We start from the raw sequence: 27,067 nt of genomic DNA on the forward strand, positions 1-27,067 counted from the left end.
ATCAGCACTGTTGTTTTCTTCGTTCTCCTTTGTTCTTGTGACTGTTTTCCTCTCCTTTTTATCACTTGCGAAAGACCTCTTTAATATATTTATCTTTCAGAGAGATGAAACTTCAGCAGAATTTTCCTAATGCCTGGTTGTTAGGACATTTCTCTTGTAAAGCAGAGCAGGATCTACGGCAGGGATAGAATGAATGACTGCAGTCACTTACTGGAATGAGGAACTGATTTCTGATTTTTGAATGTACACTCTTAATAGTTATTCATCTAGCTGAAATATTCTATTCTTTATTTGAATATGAGTTGTATACAGAAAGAAAGAGGCATGATACATGCTGTTACTCATAGCTGTGTCAGTAATGATATAAGCAATATAGATATGACAAATTGACTATAATAAATAATGGCAAAGAACTGAAATGAACTATTTTGCTGTAGGTAAATACTGGCTCATTTTGGTGTGTTAAAAAAGCTGGACTATAAGCAAAATACAATATCAGAACAATTGTATCAATATCTCTAAAGACGATTCAGCCCAGCCAGTAGGGTACTTCTTCTAGGGTCCCTTTTCCAACTTTATGTGATGAATCATCTAGACATTCAGCATAACACTTATTTAGAGGTATTTAGAATCATAGACTATCCAGAGTTGAAAGGGACATACTTGTTGTACATGAAGCTCTTTTTTATAATGTGATAGATAGTATCAGACTAACAGATTGGAATAGGTAGGCTTACAAGGTGTAGAAAGGTCTACAGAAAATTACCATAGCTCAATTAAAAATAAATAATAGTGACTTATTAGCCTGATATTTTAGAGCTCAAAATAGAGCGCCCAAAGTATCTGTTGGAATCAGTGGCAGCTGAAGATGCTGAGAACTCTTCAGGGTCAGGCGTCCTCCTCACAGGCTTCAGAAGGTGCCAAACAGGAGCTCGTAACTCCTTGAGGTTCTTGGGCCTTACTGGGAAGTGCACATGTGCGGAACAACCACTGTCTTGTGGTGGGGTGAAAAGGGGCATGGGAGAGAGGATGATAAGGGAAACATCATGTATGTTTATAAATTCGCATGAGAGAGCCAGCTAGCATTCTTCTGTCCTACTTCTTGTGCAGTAAATGGTTGGTAGTTGTTCTTGGAATTTTCTCTCTCTTATTTTTTTCAGAGTGGTGGAGGTAATTCTTCTGGCCGTGCTTCATTCTGTTCTGCAACCGGACTGAACAGGAGGGTTTGGCTGGCAATTTTTAGGTTGGGGAGGGTGCAGCTGGAAATGTAAGAGAGTGGCAGAAAGGAAGAAAAAAAGGGGGTGGATGGAACAAAGGGTGTTTTAGTCCTTTCTGAGGTTGATGGCCATACGGGTTTGGGGATTCATCATCCAGTGGAAAAAAAAAAAAGTGAGCAACAGACCAAGGGAAGTTGTCCTGTTTGTTTGATGAGGCCTTCCCTGGCCTCAGTACGCTATAATCAGCTTTATGCTTGTTGTCTCTCACAGTATAATTAGCCTGGAAGCGAATGTGGGTGGCATGGAGAAGAATTTCTTCAGAAAAAAATGAATAAGAAAGAAATGGTCTGGAGACAAAAAAAAATCTTGTGTAGCTTCCCAGTTTTTTGGTTTGGACAAGGCATGTGTACTTCAAGAAGCCAAAGATGTCCTGAGTTGAAGTCCAGAGAGTTCAGTACAGTCTGACTGGAACATGCCACGATTTATTGCAGTAGTGACAAAACTTGGTACTTACCTTGTGTCCTCCGTGCTAAGATCTCAAGGTGCTTTATGAATATGAAGGGATTAACTTGCATGATGTCACTGTTAAATAGGTGTTATTGCCAGCTCCTTTTACTGCTGAAGCACCGAGTGGCACAGTAGCTCAGTTGTGAAACCCTTTTGCCTAGAGTTAAGAATTTAGGTTAAGTCACTGCACTGCAGGCAAATCTTTGAGTACAAGAGAAAAACTCAGTTCCTCTGTCTCCTGCAGTATTTGCAGCCATCCACATAGCTGAACTCAGCTTTATTTTGGTGGACAAACTCGCAACCTTAGAGGGACAGGAGGCAAAGTTGTAATTAATCCCTCTGTAATTGGCATAGCAGTAAGTAATTCTGCTTAATCCATTCCTTACTGTGCGGATGAAGTAAGGCTAAACAGCTGAACTGTGGAGGGACAGGAGGAAGAGGGGCAGCAGGCAATGGGACATGGACAGATAGACATTTCTTATGCTATTGTAAGAAATCCCAATATAAATAAAACACCTTTCTTAGTTTTCCTTTGGACTGCCTCTTGATTTAATTAGGTGAAATTCAATGAAGTAGGTGATTAAGTTTGGAAAAACTCCCTAAATTTTTTTCTTCCCTTCCCCTTCTTGTCTTTCATTCAGTCCGTAAGAGTCTCTGGAGTGTGAAATGTGAAGACACCAAATTGGAATTAATTTTGCTTTTTCATTTAACAGATTGTGTTACATTAACACCACAGCATTGCCAAGCAGAAAACCTTTCCTTTCCTCAGATGTTAGCTGCTAATACAGACTGAGGACTGCTGAAAGCAAGCAGTGGTACCGGAGAGCTTTAGATAACTTTCCCTCCCTGGTGGCTTAAGCGGGCCTTGGTTCTGTTGAGATGCACTCACAGGAATGGTTTCCTTGTTGCTTTTATTGCTTCCTGGCAAGTGAGCTGAGTTTGGTTTCGTGGAACGTCATAGGGGCCGGGATTTCAAAGCTCACGCAATCCTCTGAGAGATCTCAGAGAGACTGTTCCCCTCTGTCTGCGCAGCACTAAGCATGCACAGGGCACAATTGAATTAATCAGGGCTAACATGTATGTAAAATCACCAAGGCTCCATTTAAGAGATGACAACTTTGATATCATACTGTTCATTAGCAGCCAAGCAGTTGCTGCTTCTCTAACTGGATTATTAAATTGTTTACTGATGTTACATCTCATTTCCAATGTTAAGCATGCATTGATAGTATTTAGTGTGATTCTACTGAAAAGAGCTAGCTGTAAGTGACATCACAGGATTTATTTTCTCTCCCTAAATTGCATTTTGTTTGTACTTCTGAGCACATTCTTTAATTTTTGGTCCAACAATTTCAGCCCAGGATCTGGCAGTCAAGCTGAGGTTTCTCATGATCTTGGATGGCAACCTCCATGCACACTGTGCAGCTTGAGTTCTCCTCATGGTAGTACCTGCCTTTCTGAAAAATATTTATTTTGTGTCTTTTCACAGTCAGAGTGGACCCAGAGTGGACTCCACAGTCAGAGTGGAAATAAGTTATGCAAATCCGGGGGGAGGGGGCTAAATCTGATCTGCAATTAGCATGTTATTCTCTGCTGTGCGACAAGAATAAAATGCTGCTCAGTGGCCTATAGAGTAATTGGTTCTGCAGGGCCTAGGAAAGCAGCAATAAGAGGGCCTCAAATCAGACAAGGAAACAAAACTAGATGATGTATATCATTCTTAAAGCATCCCCTGCCTGGGGCTGGTTAGTAAGGAAGTTCCAGGTGCTGTGACCCCCGTTGGGTCATGGGGATTGCCCCATGCTAGCTCAGGTTGGCATGTTAGCCTGTGAAACAGGCCAGGGCTTAAAGCTCAACCTCCCTCAAGAGCTGCGCCCCGTTCATTGGCACCATCTCACTGAAGAAAATGCAAGTCCATTCCCTTGCTTTTTAGCAAAATTGTGTGTCTTCTGTCTGTAAGAGACTATTCCATTTCAGTTGTTCTACCCTTTGAACTAAAATTTTCATGTGTATCCTTTAAAAAGCCTGTGCTACAATTGGAAGCCTAAATTACATGAATTTGAGAGAATGTGAGCAAAACTGCTTTTGAGGGATGGTTCTTCTTTCAGCTCTGGGACTGCTGTCTTTTTCCATCTTCACAACTGTAATCTGCTTGCATTTAACATCATCAGGAATCAGTGTGGTGGTACCGCTAATGGACTGGGTAAGGAGTGTCAGTCATCTCTGGTCTGAACAGGGCTCCTGTACTCTGTGTCTGCATGTGTTGAAGATAACATGGTTGCACATGTGTAGAATTATTCTGTATTGGTTCTATTACAAAAATAGAGGAATGTGTTACAGTGCTGCTAGGAGCGCCATTCTCAAATACAGAAGGCTTCAGCCACTGCTGTGTTATACCTACCACCCAGGGTAGTGGGAGCTCCACCTGGTTTTTTTGTTTTCTCTTTTTCTAACCCACAGACCATTTTTAAAGATTAATGCAAGTTTCTTATTGCCTGTGTCTATCTTCCACTTAATGGTTATTTTTTATTTCTTAAAACTATGATGTTCCTGAGAATGCACGATGAGACAGTTGCCAAGCTTGCAGTTCATTGGTGTTGTGGTGGTTTTCATAGTTGATGAGGCAGTTTTTCAAAACATGGCTTGTCAGGTGTGTTTGATCACACTGAAGATGCAAGGTGCGTGACATCCAGAAGTGTTCTCTGGAAGTTAAGTGGAGATTATCCGTTAAGTTCAGTGGAGTTAGATTAGGAACTGTGAGAATGTCGGATGCCACGCTTTTGACATAGAATAGTCCAAAATCCTTCTAAACTGTTTATCATGCCCGACAATTCTGGAAAATGTTGCTCACAGCTTTTTATATCACATTGCAATTGCATTTTGTTGAGCAGTTTCTTGTCCAAAATAGGCCAGCATGAGGGTGGCAAGCATCTATCTGCTGTGCTTCCAGCTCTCTCACCTTGATTTCTTTTTCACAGAAGTATGGAAAGGTACTTTTTTAGATTTTTGGTTTTGGATTTTCAGCATTCGTTTCCAGTAGAAGAAAATGAGAAAACTGCAAATAGAAAAATGAAGTTTCTCTACATCAGCCCTAGTTCGGCAGTGCAAGTTAATGCGTGTTTTATAATACGCAATTGAACAGCTCTAAATTAATTGCAATTTCTACTATATGCATGAAGGTATCAAATATAAAATATAACGTCTGTAATGGATGCCTTCATGTTTAAAAATAAGGAATTTTTAAACTGCCCAGGAAACATGGACAGGACAGGATCCACTTGGCTGGACTGCAGCCTCCCTGGGACTGCATTGTTGATGGCTGACAACCCGGGTTGCGGCAACAATAGCAGGATTTCTGGGGAATGCATTATGTTCACAGTACCACTGGTGGAAGAAACGCTTGGTAGCAGCTGATAATTAATGATCAATTTGGAGATTATCACAAACAATTTACAAAGGTTGACTTTTCCTTTAGAAGTCCCTTTGGATAGACTGGATGTTAAATTACCTGCCTAAGGCTTTTACTTTACTTGTGCTAATAAGATGAAAATGACAGTGTTTGAAGAGCTCTGAACTGAACTTTTCAGGCTGTCTGATAATCCATACAACTCTTCTTTAAACATCTTAAGTGAGTGAGCAAATAGAGGCTATAATAAAATTGAAAACCATCATACGGGCACATGTTACCGCCCAGTGTAAGTAATGGGGCATGATAAATAGGAGGCACTGTGCTAGAGTTCATGTTTTCATTTTGTGTCAGACATTAAATATCTGATCATCAACCAGCAGATAGAAACAATTGGACTGGGAGTATCATTTGCAAATGGAAGGATAAGATTTAGACTACCGTGGCCTGAGCACAGGATGGAGAACTTCTGTATCTTAATCCATGTTTCAATATTGTCTCTCTACGTCATGGTGCACAGACCACTTTAAATCCTCTCCTCCATTCCCTCAATCTGTAAAAAGGAGTTAGTAATCCTTATTTACTTCAGAGGGGATAATAATCCTTATTTACTTCACAGAAAGGATATATGAAGAGTAATTAGTATTTCTAAGTGCTTTTAAGGATGAAAAGAGTAGTGCAAGTATAAAAAGCTCTCCAGTAAACTGTGTGAAGGAGAGGAGAGAAGTGGGATGAAGTTGGTAGAGGCATGAGGCTGTTTCAAGGCATAGATGGGCTCCTAGTCAGAATTTCAGAAGTGCTTGGGCATCATTCTACTGGAAGCATATTTGAAGATCTCTTGCAGCAAGACAACCCCTCCCCTTTTTTAATTTTTTGGCACTTTTATGAATCTGGCTTGTGCTTGTTATCCATGACGTACCCTGTGCACCTGTGTGAGCCATTTGCAAGAGAGAGGCTGAACAGGAGAGTGCTTTCAGTTTGTGAATGAAGGAGGTAGGCATAAGTTATAGTGATAGAAAAGCTGCCCTTCCTAGGGAATTGTGTCGTTTCGATGTGCCTTTGGATTTAGTTAACAGGGCAGAGGTTGAAAAGGGGACATGTTTTGGCTATTCATCGTTACCTTGATGAGGCATTTGATTGACTGAGATGTTCCTCATTTTCGCTGTACTAAGGAATTCTCATCACGGCTATTGAATAAAAGAAAAAACTGGAAACAGAGCTAGTGGGTTGCTGCCCAAGCTGGGCCCTGGATCCCTGTGGGAGAGTGCCTGGGGCTCAGGCTTCTACTAGTGTGCCATACGGGGCAGCTTGGTGAGTAGACAGGAACCAAACTGGTGCAATGGGCGTTGTCAGCAGTATTGTATGATGCCAGATGTGAGATCTTTTTCAATTAGTTCTTCTGAGTAAAAAGCACTCAGTAATTGTAAATTGCCATGGCTTTACCTTGCAAAGGGGTAAGCTCTAATCTTGTGTGGAGGACGGAGAAGGGAATCCAGGGAAACTGAATGGGGCAGTGAAGAGGACTCAGTGAAATTCTCCTGCTAAATGCTAGTATGTGGTGTTTGTTCTAGTTGTTGTTTATGGTTTTGGTTGTTGTTCGGTTGGGTTTTTTTTTTCGCATTATCACTGTCCAGAGGAGAAAGATTAATAGATTTCTACATAGATATGGCCAATATATTAAAAAGAAAAAAGATTCTTTGGTTCTGTTGTCAGACTAGATAAAGAAACAGTCTGGCAGTTACAAGAAACAGTAGCTGAATAGGTTACTTAATTTTTCCCCTTGCTTAGGCAAAACTATCAGGTAAGTTAATGGTATAAGCAAGTAATACAAACAATGATCACCAATAAAATATTTTCTTTCAAAAAAATAGAAAAAGAAAAACAGAGCTTGCAAAGCTTTGTATAAAGCTTTTAAACATTCTTATCTCTTGTGTAGAAATAGAGAAACTGGGAGCCAGAAAGATTCAGTAAATTATGCAGGGTCACAGAGGCAGCTGCTGTTAACTGGGCACTGAATAGCAGCCCTCTGAGTTCCTTATGCTGTGTTTCAGTAGCCCACATGCAGTCAGTTACGTGCTTGAGGTTTCCATGTTTGTGCTTCTTCAGTGATGATCAGCTCCTAAGGACATTGTCATACTGCAGAATTAAATTTTTGTGGCGTACATCAGTTGTCAACCAATCCTCTATCTGAGATGTCATTCAAACAATTGTAGAGCTCACCAGATGACTACTCACCCAAACCAGAGGCTGCTTATTACTCTTCTGACTTGAAAAATGGAATGGTGGACCTTTGGTGTTGGTACCAGTTCATGCTGTTAACCTTGAAAGCCTGGTCATCTGCCTTTGATCAACCTAGGGAGGTGTTTGGCTGTTACAAATGAATCAGTGTTTTTTCTCGGTGTCTTAGTGTAATACGACTGCAATTATTCCTTACTGATCATTATGCCTGCAGCAGGCAGCCCATGTTGTGCTGGGCATCCTCTTCCAGCTGAGCAGTGCTCTTCCTGGTGCCGCCTCCAGGTGCTTCAGCTGGCTTGCTGGGAGATCTGCTTTCTGTTGCACGTGCAGCACCTTTTTATGGGGATACAGGGCAAATATATCTGATCATTTTTGAGTTCTTTTTAGTGCCAAAGCCAGGTGCATAGAAAAAGAAAAAAAAGCAGAGGGAAGGGGTTGAAGATTGGAAAAAAGTGGCAACTAAGGAAGTTTGGAGGTCCACTTTTGTTTAATACATAAGTTATTTTTTTCAAGATGCTCAGCACCTATCTCCTAGCATGAAGGAATCTGAATCATCCCTTCATTACACAGACCGAAGGTGCCCTTCAAATTCCTCCTTCTTACAATAACCCTAACAAATGTTTTGGATTTGAACATCTGGATTCAGATTCACTCCTAATATAATTAGGTGTATTCCCAGTGGGGAGGAGGTCTTTTTCAGAAAGCTATTATGCCACTTGTTATGGCAATAGCAGCCAGGTTTACTTTACTGTAATGTGTGTATATATATATATATATTTTTTTTTTCTTCAGAAGACTCTAGCTCTCTTCTGAAGTCGGACCGCTGTGGCAATGTTTCTTAAACTGCTAAGTTGTTTTACTACATCCTGGTAATAGCAGTTCTATCCAAGCACACTTTACTGGTGATTTTTTAAAGCGTGTTTGAAGGCAGCATGTGGACAGTGCAATGCGGGAAGAGTCTGGTCTTTATTTTAGGATGCATTTGAATGAATCTGCCTACGTAAACTCGCCGGTGCTAAGGAAGAGGGGCTGTGCCCCTTGTAGATCACAAAGGCCTCTCCGAGGGGTATGGTTTTATTAATGAAAAAAAAAACAAAAAAAGGATCCAGTGTGTGGTGGGGGAGGTAAAATAAACAAACAGCACTGTCTGATTGCTTCTCCCCACCAAGGCTCCTTTATCCTCACAGGCTCGGTCAGTGGTCAGCCCGTTAGACACCCTCCCTGTTCTGTCCTTCCCGTAGCAGTGTGCCTTGGCAGCACTGGTTTGTACAGCTGGGGCTTTGTGGAGCTCCACGGGAGTCCTGCTAAACAGCGTGCCCGAAGGTAGACAAAGCACCTCTGGAGGGCTGGAAGGCGCCTTCCTCTGAAGCCCCTGGGGGAAAAGATGCTGCTTTCAGGGTTTCTCACCTCCTTCCCACCCAAATCCCAAAGATCTGGAGAGTGGGCACCTTTTTACAGCAGTGATTCAGTGCCTGCCACCGTACTGTCCTAAAATTATATTCCATACTCCTTATGGTCCTAAAAGTATGCTGTCTCTTTGGAACAGTCTCTCTTTTATCTGAGTGCTAGTGTTTTTTTTATGATAAGCAATACACATTTGTTTGTGCTTGGGAATACATGCTGTATGGATAATAGCTGTGTTCCAATGATGTAGCTGCTCCAGCAGCATCTAGGATTAACGTGACTTAGGATGGGTAATTATCGACTATTGTGACTTGTAATAAATATTGTCCTTTCTCTTGAAATTCGGTAGGCACTTTGGAATCAGATGTAGAAAAAAACGAGCTGTTAGGCAGTGATGGGCTTAAGTCAGTGCACTTCCTGAGGTGTGCGGTCCCAGCAGTGGGAAACACTCTGCGTCTGCCATCAGCACTTGGAGAGGGGCTCAGTAGCACCTCAAACCAAACAATATAACAGCTCTCAGCCTCGCAGCATGAATGGAGGCAGCTTGACTGCACGTTGCACTGAGGAGTGAAGCCAGAGCCTCGCAGCAGCCCACAAACATTAATGTTCTACCCTTCGTGCAGTGCATTTCTAGGAGCAGAGGTGACCTGGCTCTGTGGTTGCACTGCAGCACTTTGGTGGATGCAGAACCACCTGAACACTTGGAAAAAAATCATCTTCCTCTTTTGGAATGTCGTCAGAACGTCTGAGTAAAATTATTTAAACAATTTCTGTTTTATTCTATTTGTATTTCAGAGTAGTTTTCAGAGGCAGCAATTTTCACTGGTTTCTGAAAGGCAACATCTGGGCTTTGGAACAATCTCTTTTCAGCTTTGGAAATTCTACCTCAAATTGCTTAGACATTATAGATGTTCGAAATTTTTTGTTTTTTGTTTTTAGCATAATAGAAAAGCAATAATGTATTTATTCCCTGTCATTTTGTCTTCAAGTTCAGTTTGATTTTTCTTTCTCAGTCTTTCAGGGTTATTTGTTCCTGGGCTAAGAATGCACCTGTCATGTACAAACCCCCCCAAAGGAGGGGGAGGATGGGCAGACACATGCATGTGAACAAAAAAATAACAGAAGTTCCAGGCAGCTGGAATTAACCTGTTGGAAAGAAACTGTATCCGTTAGAGACATTGCTCTGCCTCAGTATGTTTTTGCGTACACATGGAGAAAACTTTTCACTCTGCTTACAGTTCTTACTGGTACACACAGGCTCTCTGAGGCCCTAGTTCTTCTCCCATGGAAGTTGTTTAGTAGAGGCCCAGTATTTCCCTGATACAAGTTCAAGCCAGGAATGTATGTACATATGTACTTCACTAGCGTTATCAGTTTGACCAGCAGATGCACAGTAAGCATATGGATGTATGCGTGTAGGTGTTCCTGTGTTTATTTGCATTTTTGTTATAAAGCAGTGTGCAAGATGCAAGTGCATATCCAAGTCGAGACTGGACCAAGAGTTTATGTAAGAGTGGCAGAACAGTAAGGTCAGATGCATAAGCATCAGAAGGTATATTGAAAACAATTTTGAAAGTGCCATTATTTGTGTGTTGATTAGAATCAAATGTGCATGCAACATAAACTTCTTACTCTGAGCTACCAGTATGTAGGGAAATTCAGAGTGAAGTGGTGGGGGGGGAGGGATGCTAATTTTCCTTTTTCTAATTTTTGTTTCTACTTCATTTGGGATTGTACACAAACTCTGGTGATGCAGAAGTTTAGAAAGACTGAAAAAAAATCAATTTGTTGAGTTTGATATGTAAATAGGGAAAGTGAGGGGAGCTTGCAGCTGGCTGGCTGTTCCCTTGGACCTGGCATTGTTAGGCCGTGGCCTGGTGGAAGAGTGGGAAATGTTGTGTCATAACTTAGCTAAGTCTCAATCAGCAGTATGGCTTGTCATGCTGATATCTGGGTGTCTTCTGGGAGAGAGTTTTATTATTAATGTTGATTCCACTGAAAATAATTCATCATTTAGTAACGCTTGGAGAAAATTCAGTGTTCAGCTTGGTTCGGCAAAGAATATGCATGACCAAGAATAAGCCCCCTGCACTGCAGAAGTTTTAGTATTAGCTAACTTCTCTAAATGAGCCTGAGCTTCCTCAAATGTCTTTGTAGGAAGTCATTCATAATTATCATAACTTTAAAGCGTTTTCATCTCTTTGCCTTCACTTCACTCACTGTCAATGGAAGTTCAGTATGCACGTCTGCATGTGATGTATGGGTTTCTTGCAGCACGCAGTACTGCTCTCCCACTCAGCAGCTGGAGACTGACTGCGTGCTTCTCCGTTGTTTTCGGGAATTGGTTTGTACAGGGAAGTTTCAGGGCCTGAAATCTCAACTATTTGACTAGACTCCAGTTGGTGGTTCAGCAGGCAGTGATGGTTACCTAATGTCACAGTGACAGGGGTAGTTCTTAGTGGTGAGTAGTTCCTAGAACTTTACATGAAAGTAAAACCAGAACTCTGCTAATTCTACTGTAGTATTAGGGCAAATACCAAAAAATAAATAAAGAAAAGTGTAATAAGCCAAGAGGTATGAGGAGCTGAAGAGCAGGAGGGAGGTTCATTTCTAAAGGGTTGGGGAGGAGGGTGGGAAGCCAGAGCTAATTTGAGGATGCACTGGAAAATAAATGAGCTTGTGGATTTAATTCAAAATCATCCAAGCAGAGTCTTTTGCATGAAAGAGGCCAGTGATCAGGCTCAGTTTACTTGAAACATCAACAGTGAGTGCATCCTGCTGTTTCTGAGTTTGTGCTGATAGATGCTCAGCGCCTTGACACTGCACCACTACATTTGTGTGTTGCCTGCACACTGACCACATTTTCGTTATGTGGCTCAAACCTTCCATTTGGAGAAGTTCTTTAAAAATCCACATTTTGAAGTTTGGTCTTTTAGAAACATGCTTTACATGTTTTTATGATTTGGAAATGCACTGCAAGATTTTGAGGCTCCTTCAATAGGCATACCAATTGGTGAAGAACAAAAGGCTTAGGAAGTCACAGGTATGAAACAAAAGCAGGATGCAAGGTTCTCGTGCCACATCTGAGTTTGCAGTGTGTCAGGGGAAAATGGCTAAACTTCCCTGCTCTGCACCTACACTGTACAAAACAGGGCTGTCAGTGCAAAGTCCTGTTTCGGATCTGCAGAAGAACTGTGCAGTATTATTTGCAGAAATGGAATATAGTGTCTTGATAGGAGTTGCTTTATCAGCTTTCAGATTTAGTAGTGGTCAAGGCTTGGTTTGTTACAGACTAGGCTATTTCACCAAGAAACTTTGTTGTACACAAAAGATCTTTCCTACTTACCTGCTTGGGAACTTTCAACATGAATTTTCTTCACGCTGTATTTTTCCTGAACTTGATTTTTCAGTGGTTTTAATTTTTTTTATTTTTTTTGCAAAAATTCCTTGCAAGTGAAAAAAAAAAATTGAGACTATGAATTTTGAGTTTAGAGCTTAAATTTCATGGAAAGCTTTTATTTTGATTTTTCTTATGAAAATAAAAAGTTTTACAGGATTTTTGTTTAATGTTTTATTGAGAGACACTTACGGTGACTTTCTTATTAGAAGGCCCTGAAACTTGTCAGAATGAAACCATTTACCACTGGAATTCTGCAAAGTATCTTTTCTCAGGAGACAGCTTCCACAGTATATAGGATATCAGGTTTGTCAGTCGCCCTGCCATGAAGATACATTGCTGCACTTCACAATGCAAACTTTAAAATAGATGGAGGCTAGCGTTCCCTGCCCATTTTATGTTCAGAATCTCTAAACTGGTTGTACTAAAAGATTTTTGTCGATGTTACCCTCCATTCATGGAGAAAATGTGGAAAGCAAAAGGGAGTGGAAAAAAGAGAAAATGAGGTGGTAATTCTTGGGTGGCCTTACCCATAGAGGTTCTGGTGCTGGCTATGGGGGAAGAGGAGTGCTCAGAGGTACTGTACAGGTTATGCCACTGCGATTTCATTACTTATTAACTGATGTAATTTATTCACCAAAACCTTATTTGAATAACACAACTTATTTGTAGCATGTGTGCATTTTTAAAGATGGCTGATGGATATGATCTCCGAAAGTAATAATTAACAGCTTATTGCATCTCAGCGCGAGTGACAGCTGAGGGTGTGCATGAAGCACATACATTTATTGATTAGTAGATTGAGGATGTTTGCTGCTTTCTTTTTTTTTTAAATTGTAAAATTACTTCAGTAAAGAATTCCAAACCAGGCTGCAAATGACTCAAAGACATTGCCAAGAGAAGTCTGTTTTTAGTGGTATGTGTAGAAACAAGTCAGGCTTGCAGTTCCCAGTGGGACAGAGTGTGGGAGTCTGCCACCCTTACTCATGTTGAGTAATACCTTGTTACACAAGGGATCCTGTCAAAACGAATGGTGTCTGTTTTTTAGAGGTACCAGTTATTCAGCATGCATAAACAGTTTGGGACCAGCATGGGATGGAGATGGTCATTTGTATTAATTGGCACCTTTTGGTCAGGCTGCCTGTAGAAACCGTGGCTTCAGTAAGTCCGGGAGTATGAGCTGTGTCGTTTGTGCTAAATGTGAACAGAGATGGGGCAGATACATTTCTGATGGTGTGAGTAAGCTTGTGACTGCCCACCTATTATTCTGTGGAAGAGCAGAATCTACAGGATTTCCCATGTATAAATTAAAGAGAAATATCCCTGCAGATCAGGAAGAGTCAGAAATCCCACTGCAGTATGTGGGACTGGTTTAATTTACAGCATTTGGCTTGAAATCAAACCGTCTTAGCGAATAAATTCACGGTGCAGTTGTTGGTCCGAATTAACCTCGCGCTGTGGCTGAGGGATCCGAGCTGCCCATTGTGTCCGTGTGTCTGTTTGCTTGGTACGTGTCCCTCTGCCTGCCTGCTCCCTGTGGAGCTGAACGAGCCCAACCCTGCCCATGGGAAGGACGGAGCCAGTGGCTGCCCACGAAACCCAAGAGGTGAGCGTTTTCATGCCGATTCCGGAGCTGGCTCCGCGACGCCAGGCTGTCACGCCTGGTTATGGTGAGAACACAACAAGGCCTCCCTGGAGAAGGGCAAAAAGAAAGTCTCACACAGTCAAAAATTTGACATACAATTTAAATCATCTCTCTACATCCTGTGGACTTGGAGCTGTCAAAAAGGCAAAGCCTGCGTTTGAATGGAAAAGCTTTTTATTTCTTTAAAAAGTGTACCAACTATAATTATCCATAACTATGCAGGCCTGTTTTAATGCTGTTTTATAATTACAGGTCTTAATGCTAGATTATACAAAGTCATTTATAAATAGTCAGAAGAGAGGGACTTTGGGAGTTTTTAACCTGTAGATTGCTGTAGGTTGTGGCAGCTGACGGGATTTTGCCTGTGTATGTATGGTGTTAGCTGTGCAGTGATTGATGAATCCCTTAATTAACTCCCAACAAGTTAAGATTTATGGCCTCATATCTTTTTCTCCTGACACATCTGTGTTTGTCACTTTTGAAGACATGGATAAGCCATTTCTCCAAAAGCTTTTGTGGGTATCTGAAATGTTTCTGAGGTATTTTGCTTAATGTAACAAGATTAGAGTTTTATGACATAAAATTTATGAAATTTTATGGCGTGAGCAATCAAACTGGGATGGATGCTGCTTGTGTGCTAGAGGGCACTATCTCCTTGAATACTGGATGCTGCTTTAGATTTACTTGGGGTGTACAGCCATGTATCAAATGAACCAACGAACAGACGTAGTGGAGATATCTAAATGAGGTTCTGTTAGAAATAACAATAAAAAAGTAGATCTGTGAAAAGATCACTTTTTGAGGTAGTTAAACTGAAGGGAAAAAACAAGCTGATGTTATTTGCTAGACTGAAATTTTTGAGGTAGAACAAATACTTGTATGTGGCACGAAGAAACGATTCATGTGGATGCAGCGCATCTCTTCATCTGCAGTGGGAAAATCCCATCGTACTGCAGTCAGTCTGAAAGCAGTGAGATCAGTAGGCACAGTTTAAGCCTGCAGAAAGTCAGCTGTAAATTGAAAGGGTATAAAGAAAGATATGGAGAACCACCTTCTACTGTAAAATGAACCACATCAAGAATTTGTGGGCTAAGAATGTGTTAGAAGGTTGAGATTTTATCTCCCTGGAAAACAAACAAACAAACCCCAACAAAAAACTATACTTTTGCTACTAGAAAATGCGTGTATTTAATGAAAATTTAACACAATTCTGCATATCGGGAAGCCATTCTGAAAACAGAAAAGTGTCCCTTTACAAGAAATAGAGTTCATCACCATGTATTTTGAACTAGTCACCAGATCTAAATCTTCAGTTCCATCCTAACCCTTGATCAAAATCAAGTCTGGGCTCAGGGTTTATAATTCAGGTATGTCTCTACAGTGGGATGAGTTCTGCTGCTTCTCACTACATCTCAACTTAGCAGTTAAGTTGTCTAAAAGAAATTAATACTTAGGTATTGGACTTGTATTCAGTAGAAGTGATTAATGGCAATTCCAAATTCAGCTTTTCTTGCAAATCTTCAGAGTCTGGATTCCACTTTCAGGGATGTCCTATTAGATTCAGTTTCTCGTCCACTGTGTTACAAATTCTCTGAAAGTTATGTCTTGTATTTTTTTGGATGTGTGATTTTTTAATTTTTTTTTTTAGGTTTTTGTTGTGCTGGTTTTTTTTTTTTTTTTCCCTATCCATAAGTTACTGATGTTTGAGGAAGCTGACATTTATTCTTTAGATATACTCTTTCATTGTTTTTGTTAGAGAGTGGTGAGGTGCTGGAATAGGCTGCCCAGAGAGGTTGTGGATGCCCCCCATCCCTGGAGGTGTTCAAGGCCAGGTTGGATGGGGCCCTGGGTGATCTGATCTAGTACTTGATCTAGTGGCTGGCAGCCCTGCCTGTGGCAGGGGGGTTGGGACTTGATGATCCTTGAGGTCCCTTCCAACCCAAGCCATTCTGTGATTCTATTCTATGATTCTGTGATTGTTAAAGCTTCTTCCACAGTAGTTGAAAACCTTTTTGAGTTTAAACTAATTTGAGGAAAAGATCTTCTGTCTATGTAAGTTGTAAACCATTGTGTTATCCCTGAAAGTAGGTCCAAGATGTTTGGCAGCCCTTTGTTAAAATGGTATAATCTTAGTAACTTCATAAATAGATAGACCTGCTTAAAAGCACTCAATTTCAGATAACATTGTTACTCACAATGTAGCTGTTTCCTTTTGCTTATTGTTTATAGTGGGAACTCTACTTGCATCTCAGATATGGACTCTTTTGATACCTGGTATTAGCTGCCTAGGAAAATGAAGAGGTGTGAAAGGGATATGAACTGAGGGATCATTTAGAAGTCAGAAGAGGGACCAGTAAAGCTGCAGAAATAATGAGTGAGTTTACCTTCTGTCATGTTGTCTTACTCATGTGAACCTGTCAGTGATTTGATCCTTTGCTGCCGTACTCTTTGGTACTTACTGTCCTTTTGGAAGTCATTCCTGATTGAAGTATTTATTTATATTTTTAAATCTTACGTTTTCTTGTGGAAATTTCCCAGATGTTCCTAAGGAGTAATTTCCATGAAACCGTGATGTTTGTGCCAGGTGTTAAAGGTGGTGATGGGATTTCAAAAAGCACAGATTTTGCCCGACTCAGGTTGGCTCTGGATAGAACTACCTAGAAAACAAATTACGGTCATTGCCTGGGCTGCATGACCCTCATCCAGTGCTGTGCCACTGCTTCTTCAAGTGTCCTGGTCACCTGGGAGGCTGAGGCAAATTGGGTCACTAACTTGGCTTTCTTAGCCACTTCAGTAATTTCTCAGCCCTCTAGCATTATGATGGCCAAATGGACTGTAATATAAGCAGGATCTTTTAAGAGCTGTGTGAGGAAGGAAAAAGCTGCTGCTTCCTTTGCTGGATTTTACTATGACCTACAGTCCAACCCATAGGTTTTACTTCTAGATCATAAACATAATTGTCTCGTTTTTCCCCTGTAAAAATGATGTCAGTCCTTTTGGGAACAGGTGACGAGCAGAAGGTGATGACAATCTGGAGCACATTTACTGAGCACTGTATGGGAAACCATATATGCACTGATAAAGTTAGCAGAAGAGTTTTACTTCAATGTGGTGGTCGAACTCTTCTTGTGAAGCCACATGGCAGAATCTGTGGTTGTTTGGGGTTCACACAGCTTGGGTACAGAGTATATACAAAGGCTGCTCCAAAAGTAATGTCTCCTATTTTATTCTTTTGGCCCACAACACCAGAGGCGGATGTTGGTGGCATGGCAGTAGAGGTTGAACCTTCCCACGAATATTCCATTACATTTTGTTGCTGTGTGACAGAAGGCAGCAGAGGGGCAGTCTGACAGAATGGCGTCTGACATGGAAGTGCGTTTGAAGCAAAGGGGTGTTATTAAATTTCTTCGTGTGGAAAAAAAATGGCACCTACTGACATTCATCGACACTTGCTGAATGTTGATGGAGACCAAACAGTGGATGTGAGCATGGGGAGGCCATGGGTGGTGCCTTTCAGCAGTGGTGACAGCAATGTGAAAGATAAGACACATTCTGGACACCCCTGCACAGCAGTCACAACATGAAATGAAGAGCATCTCGGTCAGTTCATCCATGCGAGTCAGCTAATGGTGGTGTGTATGTTGCAAAAAAAGTGTTCTTTAGCTGAGAATTTGCTTTATCAAACAGTGTTATTGTGCTCTTTGTATCTCTTGTAGCTTCCATGGAAATAAATAGGAGGCATTACTTTCAGAGTGACCTATGTAAAACAAGTCTTCAGTACCACAGAGGGCATCCTTTCTCTGTGTTTTATTGTGAGAGTGAATTGCAGTGAAGAATTTGGTAGATAGCTTACAGTGTTTTTAGACGTCTTATCAAATATAAGTGTGCTAAAATATAGAACATAACTATGCAATAATTGACTAATGATTTTGTGTCTCTCCCTTTTTGTTTGCCAAAATTGAGACAACTGTTTAGTGCTGATTTTGTAAAAATCCAAGCCAGTGTTGAAATGAGTAACCAAAATGTTATACTCAAAATTAATAGAAAATGTGTTTCTTGGTGCAGTGCAATGCAGAATGTGAATAATTCACGTTAACTTCAGGATGGTGTTCCATGTTTTCTGCAGTAGAAAAGCTTGGGATCTGTCATGCCAAACATTAGCTGTAAAATGCTGAATTCAGTGGGCTAGTAGAGAACTGCCAGTAAGAGTGTATCTGTGATCTCTGTCTTTATACATATGCTTCTCTGCAGACACGTAGGTGGGGAAGCCTAGAAGACAGAATTCAGGTAGGATGTATGAAGTGTTAGTCTGTTGGACTAAGTCAAACATTAATAGAAAATACAGATTGCTTCTCTATGTACAGGCAATAGGTGGTGTTCAGAAGAACAGGCGATGTGCAGCTGAGTTTAGGTTCTGGTGGGGATTTTTTTATTATTTTTTTCTTTTTTTTTTTCTTTTTTTTTTTTTAATATAATCTAACTTGGCTCGGGAGGTAAAGCGCAAAATGAGATCATTAGAAACAAAATAAGTCCTAACAAAGGGCTGTTTAAAGTCACTGTTTGTTTTCAGACCCAGTTGACTGCTGCTAAGAACCATTTCGTGCTCAATATGCCAAATCGTATGGACATGCTCCACCTCACAGCAGCCCCACACATGGTTCAAGAGGCTGCTGGGCTTTTGAAATGCAGCCCTTTAACTGTGAAGTGGAAAATCAAAATGGGGTAATTAGAATCATAAATGCTAGATTTTTGAGGAGGAACAGTATTACTTCAGCTTGCCTTTTCAGCTTTTATGTACAATAGTCTTCAGTTTCCTTGTTCATAACCTCTTCTTTTCCATTGAATATTTCTCATTTTTCTTTCTTTTCTTCTATTGACTACGTCTGCAGGATTTCTTACTTTTCATTCCACTCCTTATTGCAGATGCCCAAGCTTAGCACAGAGGCCCATTATGCCATCCGTGCACATACCCTGATTTTCATGAACAATGTTGCTGTAATTAATCCCAGAAGTCTCTTGCATTTTAATACCTCACTGGACCCCTCTGTTTTGAAGCCCAAGCAGGAAGTGTTCCAGGCTCAGACTGTCTTATAAGATTTTCAGTAGTGCCTGGTTTGGGTGAAGACTTTTTCTGATGAGATAAGGATTCTCTCTGTCTTCTTGAAAGGTGACTGTGTACACGATATCAAAAAAATGTTACCAGACAATCTCAAAAAATTTGGACAGTGGCCTTGAATTTCGAGCCAGGATTTTTGTGTGGTTTTTATGGTGTGTGCCCTACGCATCTCCGTTGTGTGTCCTTTTGTATTTATAGATGTGAATGACAGTTAGGTGTGTATTTTTCTGGTCTGACTATGGGCAGGAAGTCTCAGATATCTTGACGAGTCTTCATTCACTCAGTAGAGCCCTGAATTTGTGTTGTCAAAAAGCTTAGATTATTAATGTCCAAATGTTTAATTGCTTAATTATCCCAGATCTGTGAACCTGAAAAGATTCTTTCAATGTGATTATAACACTCTACCGTTCACACGAGTGAAGTTTTATAAACACAGACATTTTGACTTGACAGCAAGCTATTTTATCTTATCTTGTTACATTGTTTTATTTACTAATTTTATTTTATTTTATTTTGATATTTTATTTTTTAAGTTAAATACATGTGGAGGGTTATTCCTTTAAAGCTAAGTTGACAATAGCTTGTATCTTACAGCCTCTTGCAAATTCAAAACCAGATGGGTATTTTTTTAAAAGGAATTGCATTTCATTATGCAGTCTTCTTAGGTGAATTTTCGTGTTTAAGAAGCCAGAATACAGGAGAGTGCTATATTAGTGTATTATTCTCACAACAAACAAGCCACTGTTCTGTTGCTACCTGCTTGGCCATTGTTCCCAATTGTGTATGCTTTGCAGTGGTATTTGGATGGTTTCCTGCTCTCTGCCAGCACAAAAAAGGCATTTCTGTTACAATGGCCCCTAACCACACAATGACGGCATTAAGGATTTATTTGGAGGTTTCATTATTTTCTCCTCTTTTGTTCCTTCCAGGATGTCTTCCAAGCGACCAGCCTCTCCGTATGGGGAAGCAGATGGAGAGGTAGCCATGGTGACAAGCAGACAGAAAGTGGGAGAAGAGGAGAGTGACGGGCTCCCAGCCTTTCACCTTCCCTTGCATGTGAGTTTTCCCAACAAGCCTCACTCTGAGGAATTTCAGCCAGTTTCTCTGCTGACGCAAGAGAACTGTGGCCATAGGACTCCCACTTCTCAGCACAACACAATGGTAGGTTTGCTAATGGTCTATTGTGCTTACATCCATTCTTTGAATTCTGCCTCTACAGTAGTTTGGCATCCAGATCTGAACTTTATGGAGTATACAATGCATAGTTACACATACAGAACATGCTACAATAATGTGAAAGCTCTGACCTAGCTGGACTGTCTTTACCCTCTGCTAAATCACTCCGTTTTTCCTCACCTTTGCCTGCTGGCATTTAGAGTGCTAAAATTTTTTAGCTACATCAATGTGAATTTGAAGTGTGTGTGTTCAGCAAACAGTAAATGGTTTTGGAACACTGTAAGTGAGAGTCATGTTTGGCATGGTGTCTGAAATATCACCCCGGTGCCAAGTTTATGCAATAGTAAGGCACAAAAGTCTGCATAAAGGGTAAGAAAAAAAGAAACTTCGGATTTTGTTGTTTTTAAAGATTCAAGTCTGATATGTATTTTACATGAGACGCATACAAGAAAATGTATTGTGTTTACAGAAGTAAATCAGCTTATCACTGTTTCACATGTGAATTACCACCTTTTTCGTGCGCTTTACAAATGACACTGTGGACTTAAGTCACTACATTTAGCAGCCCGCTGGAAGTCTAGAGCTGGCTTTATCTAAAAGCAAACAAGAAGGATGAGAAAGCAATGCCATGTTCCTCACTAGTAGTGTAGCATCGCTGCTGGGAGGCATTGTGTTTGACCGTTAATGTAGCGTACTGTGATACGTTTTAATAAAGGTTGAAAAGTGTAGGGAAAGGAATTGAAACTCCAGGACTTAGGCTCCTTAACGGAGATACCTTTGTGAACACGCTTACACGGCTCTTGCCTATTTCCAGCTTGACTGCAACTTTTCTGTTAGTCCCCTACTTCAACAAGGGCACTGACAATTTCACTTTAAGTGAAGATAATGAATGGACCTGCATATTTGAAGGCTTTTAACAAGGCATCACCAAATAGGTGATGGTGTGTTCTCATAAAAGCCTGCAACAGCTCCATAGTGGTATTTAAGCCCTTACAGCTCGTTACACATCTGTAACAAGCCCTATGTAAAAAGCCTTAGAGATTTTCTCTCATAGGACCAAGCCAGTGGATATTCAATGAAGCAGCTCTCCTAGACAAAATAATTCACTGATCTCAATCCATTTTTCTTCCTCTTTCATATAGTGCTTAAGTTCAAACAGTGGCTCAGAATATATTTTTTTCTTATTTTTTGGTGTTATTGTAACTTCATATGAATAAAGAACCCTGTTGAGAAAATTACCCATGGACAGAGATGTCATTATCTTTTTCTAACTTGCTTGCTTCTGATCCTTTATCATGTGTTTTATGGGGATGTAATTTGTAAATACACAGTTCAAGCCACGGAGATGTCAGAATATGTAATTGGTATATGAACTTTGCTGTATTTTGGCCTATTTTAAGAGAGTATATTAAAGATAAGAGACTGATCCTGTGAACACTTAAGTCATTAGAAGAACTTGTCATGACTACAGCAGGGTAGAATCAGATCCTAATTAAATAAGACTTCATTGTCTGCTAAGGAGACATATTCTAGCTACACCTCACTGAAACATTTAACTACTCCTTAACTGATTTTAACCAGCTTTTCTATTCGTTTGTAGTTTTTTAAGACCAAGAAGTTTGGCTGGTCATAGTGTGACTTGCTACTATGAAGACTATATTTAATGTGATGTTAAAACTGTGTGTTGTGTCTCTTCATAATACAAAATAGTGTATTATTGCATGTTTTAGACTATTTTGCCACGGTAGTATGACATTGTAAGCTCATGTGAAGCTTTTTTTTTGTCATTGTAAGGACTGGTCTTGTCTTCATACACACTTAAGAAAGTTGTCAGTTTGTACGAATGTGGCATTTTGGTAGTATTTCTTTTTAAAAAGAAGCATCTTGTAAAAATTATCATCCAAGTAGGCCAGAAAAGATGTAGCCTATGTATCTCCAGAAAGAAGGTTGTGATCAGTATAAATGAGTAAAATATACATAATCCTTCCCTTAGCCATTGTGGTTTGTGTATCTTGTAAGAAGGAAGCGACTAAAACTCATCCTTGGATAACTTGTAGATTACTTCAGTTCGCGTGATTAGCAGTTTAAAAGGTCATTCTCAAAGAATGCTCTCACCTTCATAGCAGTACAAAGGTTGTTTTTATGCTGTTTAATCTGATATTCTGGGCTCTTCTACTGTCTCTGGGTAGCAAATCCACATGTGCACACACCACCACGTAGTGCAGTCCAATACAGTTTTATTGACAAAGCTCCAGCAGTGTGCTTCACACTTCTTAATAGCTTGTCAGCTGTACTGCTACACCTACTGACTGAGTCTGCAAGCAACTATGGAGTTCTCATTTTGCAGCCACATGCTGCCCTTAGCAGGATACACCTTTACAGATTTCCCCAAAGACCCCAGCAGACATACAGCCTGTCTGAAATCATGCACAGCATCACACGGCTGCACCCCTGTCAGTGATACTGCTTTGGGCATGGTTGTTGGCTACAACTCTTCTCCTAGCCACAGACATGGTGTAGATCCGCAGAGACCTTTCATTGCTAGCTGCCCTGTACAACACCCATTTGGCTTAGGGAAACAATCTCAGCTGATGAAAAGCACAGGCAAGGGATCTGGAAAGGATGCACAATTACAAAGTGTTGTCTCATCAGTGGGCTGCATAGCTGTATTCCTCTTGTCACCACAGCCAGCCCTGTCTTCTCACATTTTGCCTCAGCAATGTGTCTTGAAGAGACAGTTAGAAAAACAATTTCAACCTTGAGAATCAATTTCTTGGCCTCACTTTTCTAGCTGTCAATTGACCCTCTGTTTCATAGGTTACTTCCAGCTGTGCTTCCTTTCACAAGTCCTGCCAGCTGGGATGTCCTAGGATCCTTAAGGTAAAAGGCTGATTGCAGTAGAGTGATAACTCAAGAGTTTGCCCAACTTAGACTTTCCAAAATTTACCTTGTAATTTACCAAGTCATAACAACTTCTGTCTTTCACTGCTGATGTAGAGACACAGCTCCGAATGGTAGCTAGCTTTTCATAAAAGGAGGGCAAAAATTTCAAGGAAGAAGTCTTCAGACCTCACCAAATCAGCACAAAGCTGCAAAGCTGCATCCTCCATCTTTCCATGGATGGAAGATGCTGGAACTGCAGCCAGAGAACGGTTGTACAAAAGACTCAAACTGAAACACAGAAGATCCCATCTGAACATCAGAAAACCCCTTTTTTACAGTAAGGGTGACTGAGCAATGGTGCAGGTTGCCCCAGAGAGGCTGCAAGTTCTCCATCTAGAGAAATACTCAAAAGCCACCCACGCATGGTCCTACGCAGCTGGCTCGCTGTGGCCCTGCTTGAAGTTGGACCAGATGAGCTCCAGGGTTCCCTGCTAACCTCAGCTTTTCTGTGGCTCCGTGAAAGGCAACTGTATCCCAAACTTGCTTCCTCTTAATAGAAGAAGTGAAATATTTCTTTCAGGTACAAAGCTCTTCCACTAGTAAGAAAAGAAACAATGAGTTATCAGACTTAAGCTGAAGGCTTGAAAGAAAATGCAAGGCAAATCATTTGCCCTAGAGTGTGTGTTATCTGGCTGCCCTCGGAATGCTCATTGCAGGCCATAAGCTTAGCAGGAAAACACTTGAGGATTACAGTACCCTTCAATACCTTTTTTGATGAAGCCTGTTGAGGCTACAGTATTTGGATAGTACAGATAGTTGCTAACTCACTGAAGTTCTGAGTTTATTTTATTTCTATTTGCTTGACTTATCATGTTGCTTAATGCTTAATGCTTTTGCCACCTCTCAGGGCAGCTAATGTCACCAGCAGTCTGTGTACTAATTGCTGAACATGAGAGATACCACTGTGAAAAGCACTGATTAAAGCACATTATAGACATTGTATACCGTAGTCAACTTTGGCTGTTCTTCATAACTATAGAATATCTTCATAACTGTAGAGTGTCATTCAAATGCTAGGCAGGATGAAAAAGGAAAAAGTTCTGACCAGAGATCAAACTGGTAAGGTGTAATTGTGACCGTGTCCAAACCTTCCACACTACGTGACTGCATTTGCTCTCCTGCATTTGTCCTGTACTTTCAATGGGATTTAGAATTCATTTCCAGCTGTGCTTTAAATTGGTATGAATTATTGCAGTGCACTGTTCAAGGGCTTTATTGCTTCATACGAACAAATGCTGCATTTCTGTGGTGGATGAAGTTACTCCTCTGTAACTCGGGAATAATATAAAGAAATTTTGGCTGTATTAAGAATAACAGTTCTTCTGCTCAAAGAGCTTACTGACACTTGTCCAAAACAAAAGACTGCTTAAAGCTGCATTTGAATTTTGTCATTGCATATGTCCTGGTCTGCACTTCACCTGTTGATCTGGGGTCATTGTTTTGTGAATAGTGTTGGACTAGAACAACATGTGGCTGGAGCACTTAGCTGCTGTTCAGAAGTTGTGAAGGGAATGCAAATCTGAATGGATGTAGCTTTTAAAAAAGTCAAACAGGACTCTAATTATACTGAGCTAACGAATGCCTATTAAAAAAAACAACACTGTGGTTTTAGAGAAATTTTAATTTCCAGTGTACCTTTGTGCATCAAGCTTAGGATAAGTTATTGTGATGCTACAATGCACAGTGTTGTGAACACCAGTGCCGTTATTGTGCCAGCTCTAATAATGAGAATTTCATTGTTTGGGGAGAGCAGTCTCCTACACTCTAGACAAAAGTGTAATTACTTTTGAACGATGTGGAATGTGCTCAGTTTAATAGCACAGAGAATAGATTCACAAAGATTCAGATAAAGCTAGCTTGGAAGCCATATGTGCAGTGTGGCAGTATGAAATTGTTAGCAGGCACCATCATTACAACACACACGCGCGCACACACAATTTCACAGTTTAAACTATAAACTGTTGTTTTTGTAATAGATAGACAGACTTACCCGAACAAGACTAGTTTAATTAAAGCAAAAATAGTGGTAAGTTTGCATTTGTCTGTTTTCGATGTTCTTTCCTTCCTCTCTTAATGGTAAATTGATATTTATAAGATGATGAAATTGCATTGTTAGAAACATTGCATTTTAAGTGTCATCACAAAAGTAGTGCATGAAAGCAGTTTCTACAGATATAATTTCAGGCTTGTATCAGAATTTGATCTTTTCAATCTTTACACTTGCACCATTGCAGAGGACGACTGTGCTAGTTATTAGGAAAGGGAACAAGTAAAGAAAAATCAGCCAGAACCCATCAAACAGCCGCTGAAGCTGCCTTTTGCATTATTTTGTGCACAGAAAACTGGGCACTATCCTTGAGAACCAGTTGTGACAGAGCAAGAAAAAGCATTGGCACTTCTAGTATCAGAGTGATGATGTATCTTTCGTTTAAGTTATTATGACTTAAATTTAAGTTACTATAACTTGTTTGTCCTTCTTACTGTAATTTTGTTCTTTCCAACATTGTCCCATTTATGTGTAAAAGTAATACTTACAGTATTTAACAAGCTCTTGTAAATTCCTTGTTGTACAGGTCTTATATAGGGCATTTAAACCAAATAAAATATTTTCATCCTTCAGATGATACAGAGATTAAAGCCAGAGCACAATTCAGGAGCAGTATTTATGGAACTTCCCATAGTTGTTCTACCAGGCTGTGAATACAGTGAATTTCACTTACATATGGCCCTGGAAAACCAGAATGGATATTTATTCCAACTGAAATAAATGAGCAGAATGGCCGGCTGAAGTTTGAGGTGGCCTGTTTGTGTTTTGATCAGACTCTGAAAGGTCCAAAGGTTGGTCAGGGGATAATAAATAAGTAATAAAGTAGGAAAACATTTCTTTTTCCTAAGCTGGAGAGTTAGAACAGCATTTAAAACAATAAATGAACAAATCAAGACCAGACTTATCATTTATAAATTGCCTGAAATACAGGGTGCGGATGACTGTAGTTTTTAAAGGCCATGAAGAGAAGTGGAAACAGCAGTTGTTTGTTTTTGCTGAAGATCATCTTACTGTGAAGCAGTCACATTTTTAATGGATTCATTTGAATGCAGTTAAGCAGAAAATAATCAACAGAAAAGTAAACACCTTTGTTTTATAGAAGTGCTGGGAACTGTATGTATCCATTGTTTGCAAGTGATTATATGCCTAGGAATCAATTCATTGACTTCATACTGGAAAATATCTTCATTTAAGCTTCTTGCATAAATACTAGCAAAATCTAATGCAATTGTATAGATGAAAAAATTGCACAGGAAAAAAAAAAGGTAAAAACACAAATCCCACGGTCCTTACGAATATTTGAACCAGATGGTCTCTCTTATGATGAAGGGAAAAGAACTATCAAGTGCATGAGCAAAAAAATACTTAAGTCTTAAATGAAAAAAAACTTGGTTGTCTTTCTAAGTAATCTCCCTCAGTTTTCTACAGAGGACACAGTGGCTTCATTCCTAATTAGTATCTCAATTCAGACTGCTTTTAGAAGACTGCTCAGCTTGGGATTACACACACTCACTGAAATTTAATAGGTAGTTTCACTGAGATTGTACATTTTTACTGAAAATAGTGGAGTGGCATAAGCTCTGCCTGGCCAGCCTGGTGGCACATGCAGGCTTTCATGGCTCAGAATTGTAGCATGCCTGCAGTAGTACTTAGCAGCCAGTACCCAGCATACTGGGGCAATGATGAGAAGAAACGAGATCTTCCAGAGGGAAGGAAAAGATACCACAGATCTGGAACAAAATTTTGTTTTGAACACTGCTGAAGATGAAGGCAAGGATATGGAGAAAACCCCAGCAGGACAGCAAGATTAGTTTATAGCAGCAATGTAGAGAGACTTATATTTAAGTGTTTCTACTTCTTGATTCAGTTTTTGCTTACAACAATCAATCACTAGTGGTGATATAGCCTAGGTAGCTTCTGTGGTATCTCTATCCAAATGTGGATTTTGTGTAGTTTCTCCAGTCCAGATCC

The 27,067-nt window shown here is 40.3% G+C and overlaps 1 protein-coding gene across 12 annotated transcripts in view; it reads left to right on the plus strand.

The window, feature by feature from the left end:
- The window catches only part of SOX5 (SRY-box 5), a 459,770-nt gene that overhangs the window by 182,177 nt on the left and 250,526 nt on the right, over positions 1 to 27,067 (plus strand). For 8 of the 12 annotated variants that reach the window (XM_021391451.1, XM_021391458.1, XM_021391488.1 and 5 more), the window contains one exon: positions 19,860 to 20,091. In XM_021391451.1, the coding sequence (XP_021247126.1) occupies positions 19,861 to 20,091 (231 nt within the window). In that variant the 5' untranslated portion in view covers position 19,860. Of the gene's footprint in view, positions 1 to 15,771; positions 16,189 to 19,859; positions 20,092 to 27,067 lie in introns of those variants that run through there. The other 4 variants (XM_021391495.1, XM_021391503.1, XM_021391511.1 and 1 more) reach the window with 2 other exon arrangements.

Source organism: Numida meleagris, chromosome 1, assembly GCF_002078875.1.
Source record: "Numida meleagris isolate 19003 breed g44 Domestic line chromosome 1, NumMel1.0, whole genome shotgun sequence".
In the NCBI taxonomy this organism is placed as follows: Eukaryota; Metazoa; Chordata; class Aves; order Galliformes; family Numididae; genus Numida; species Numida meleagris.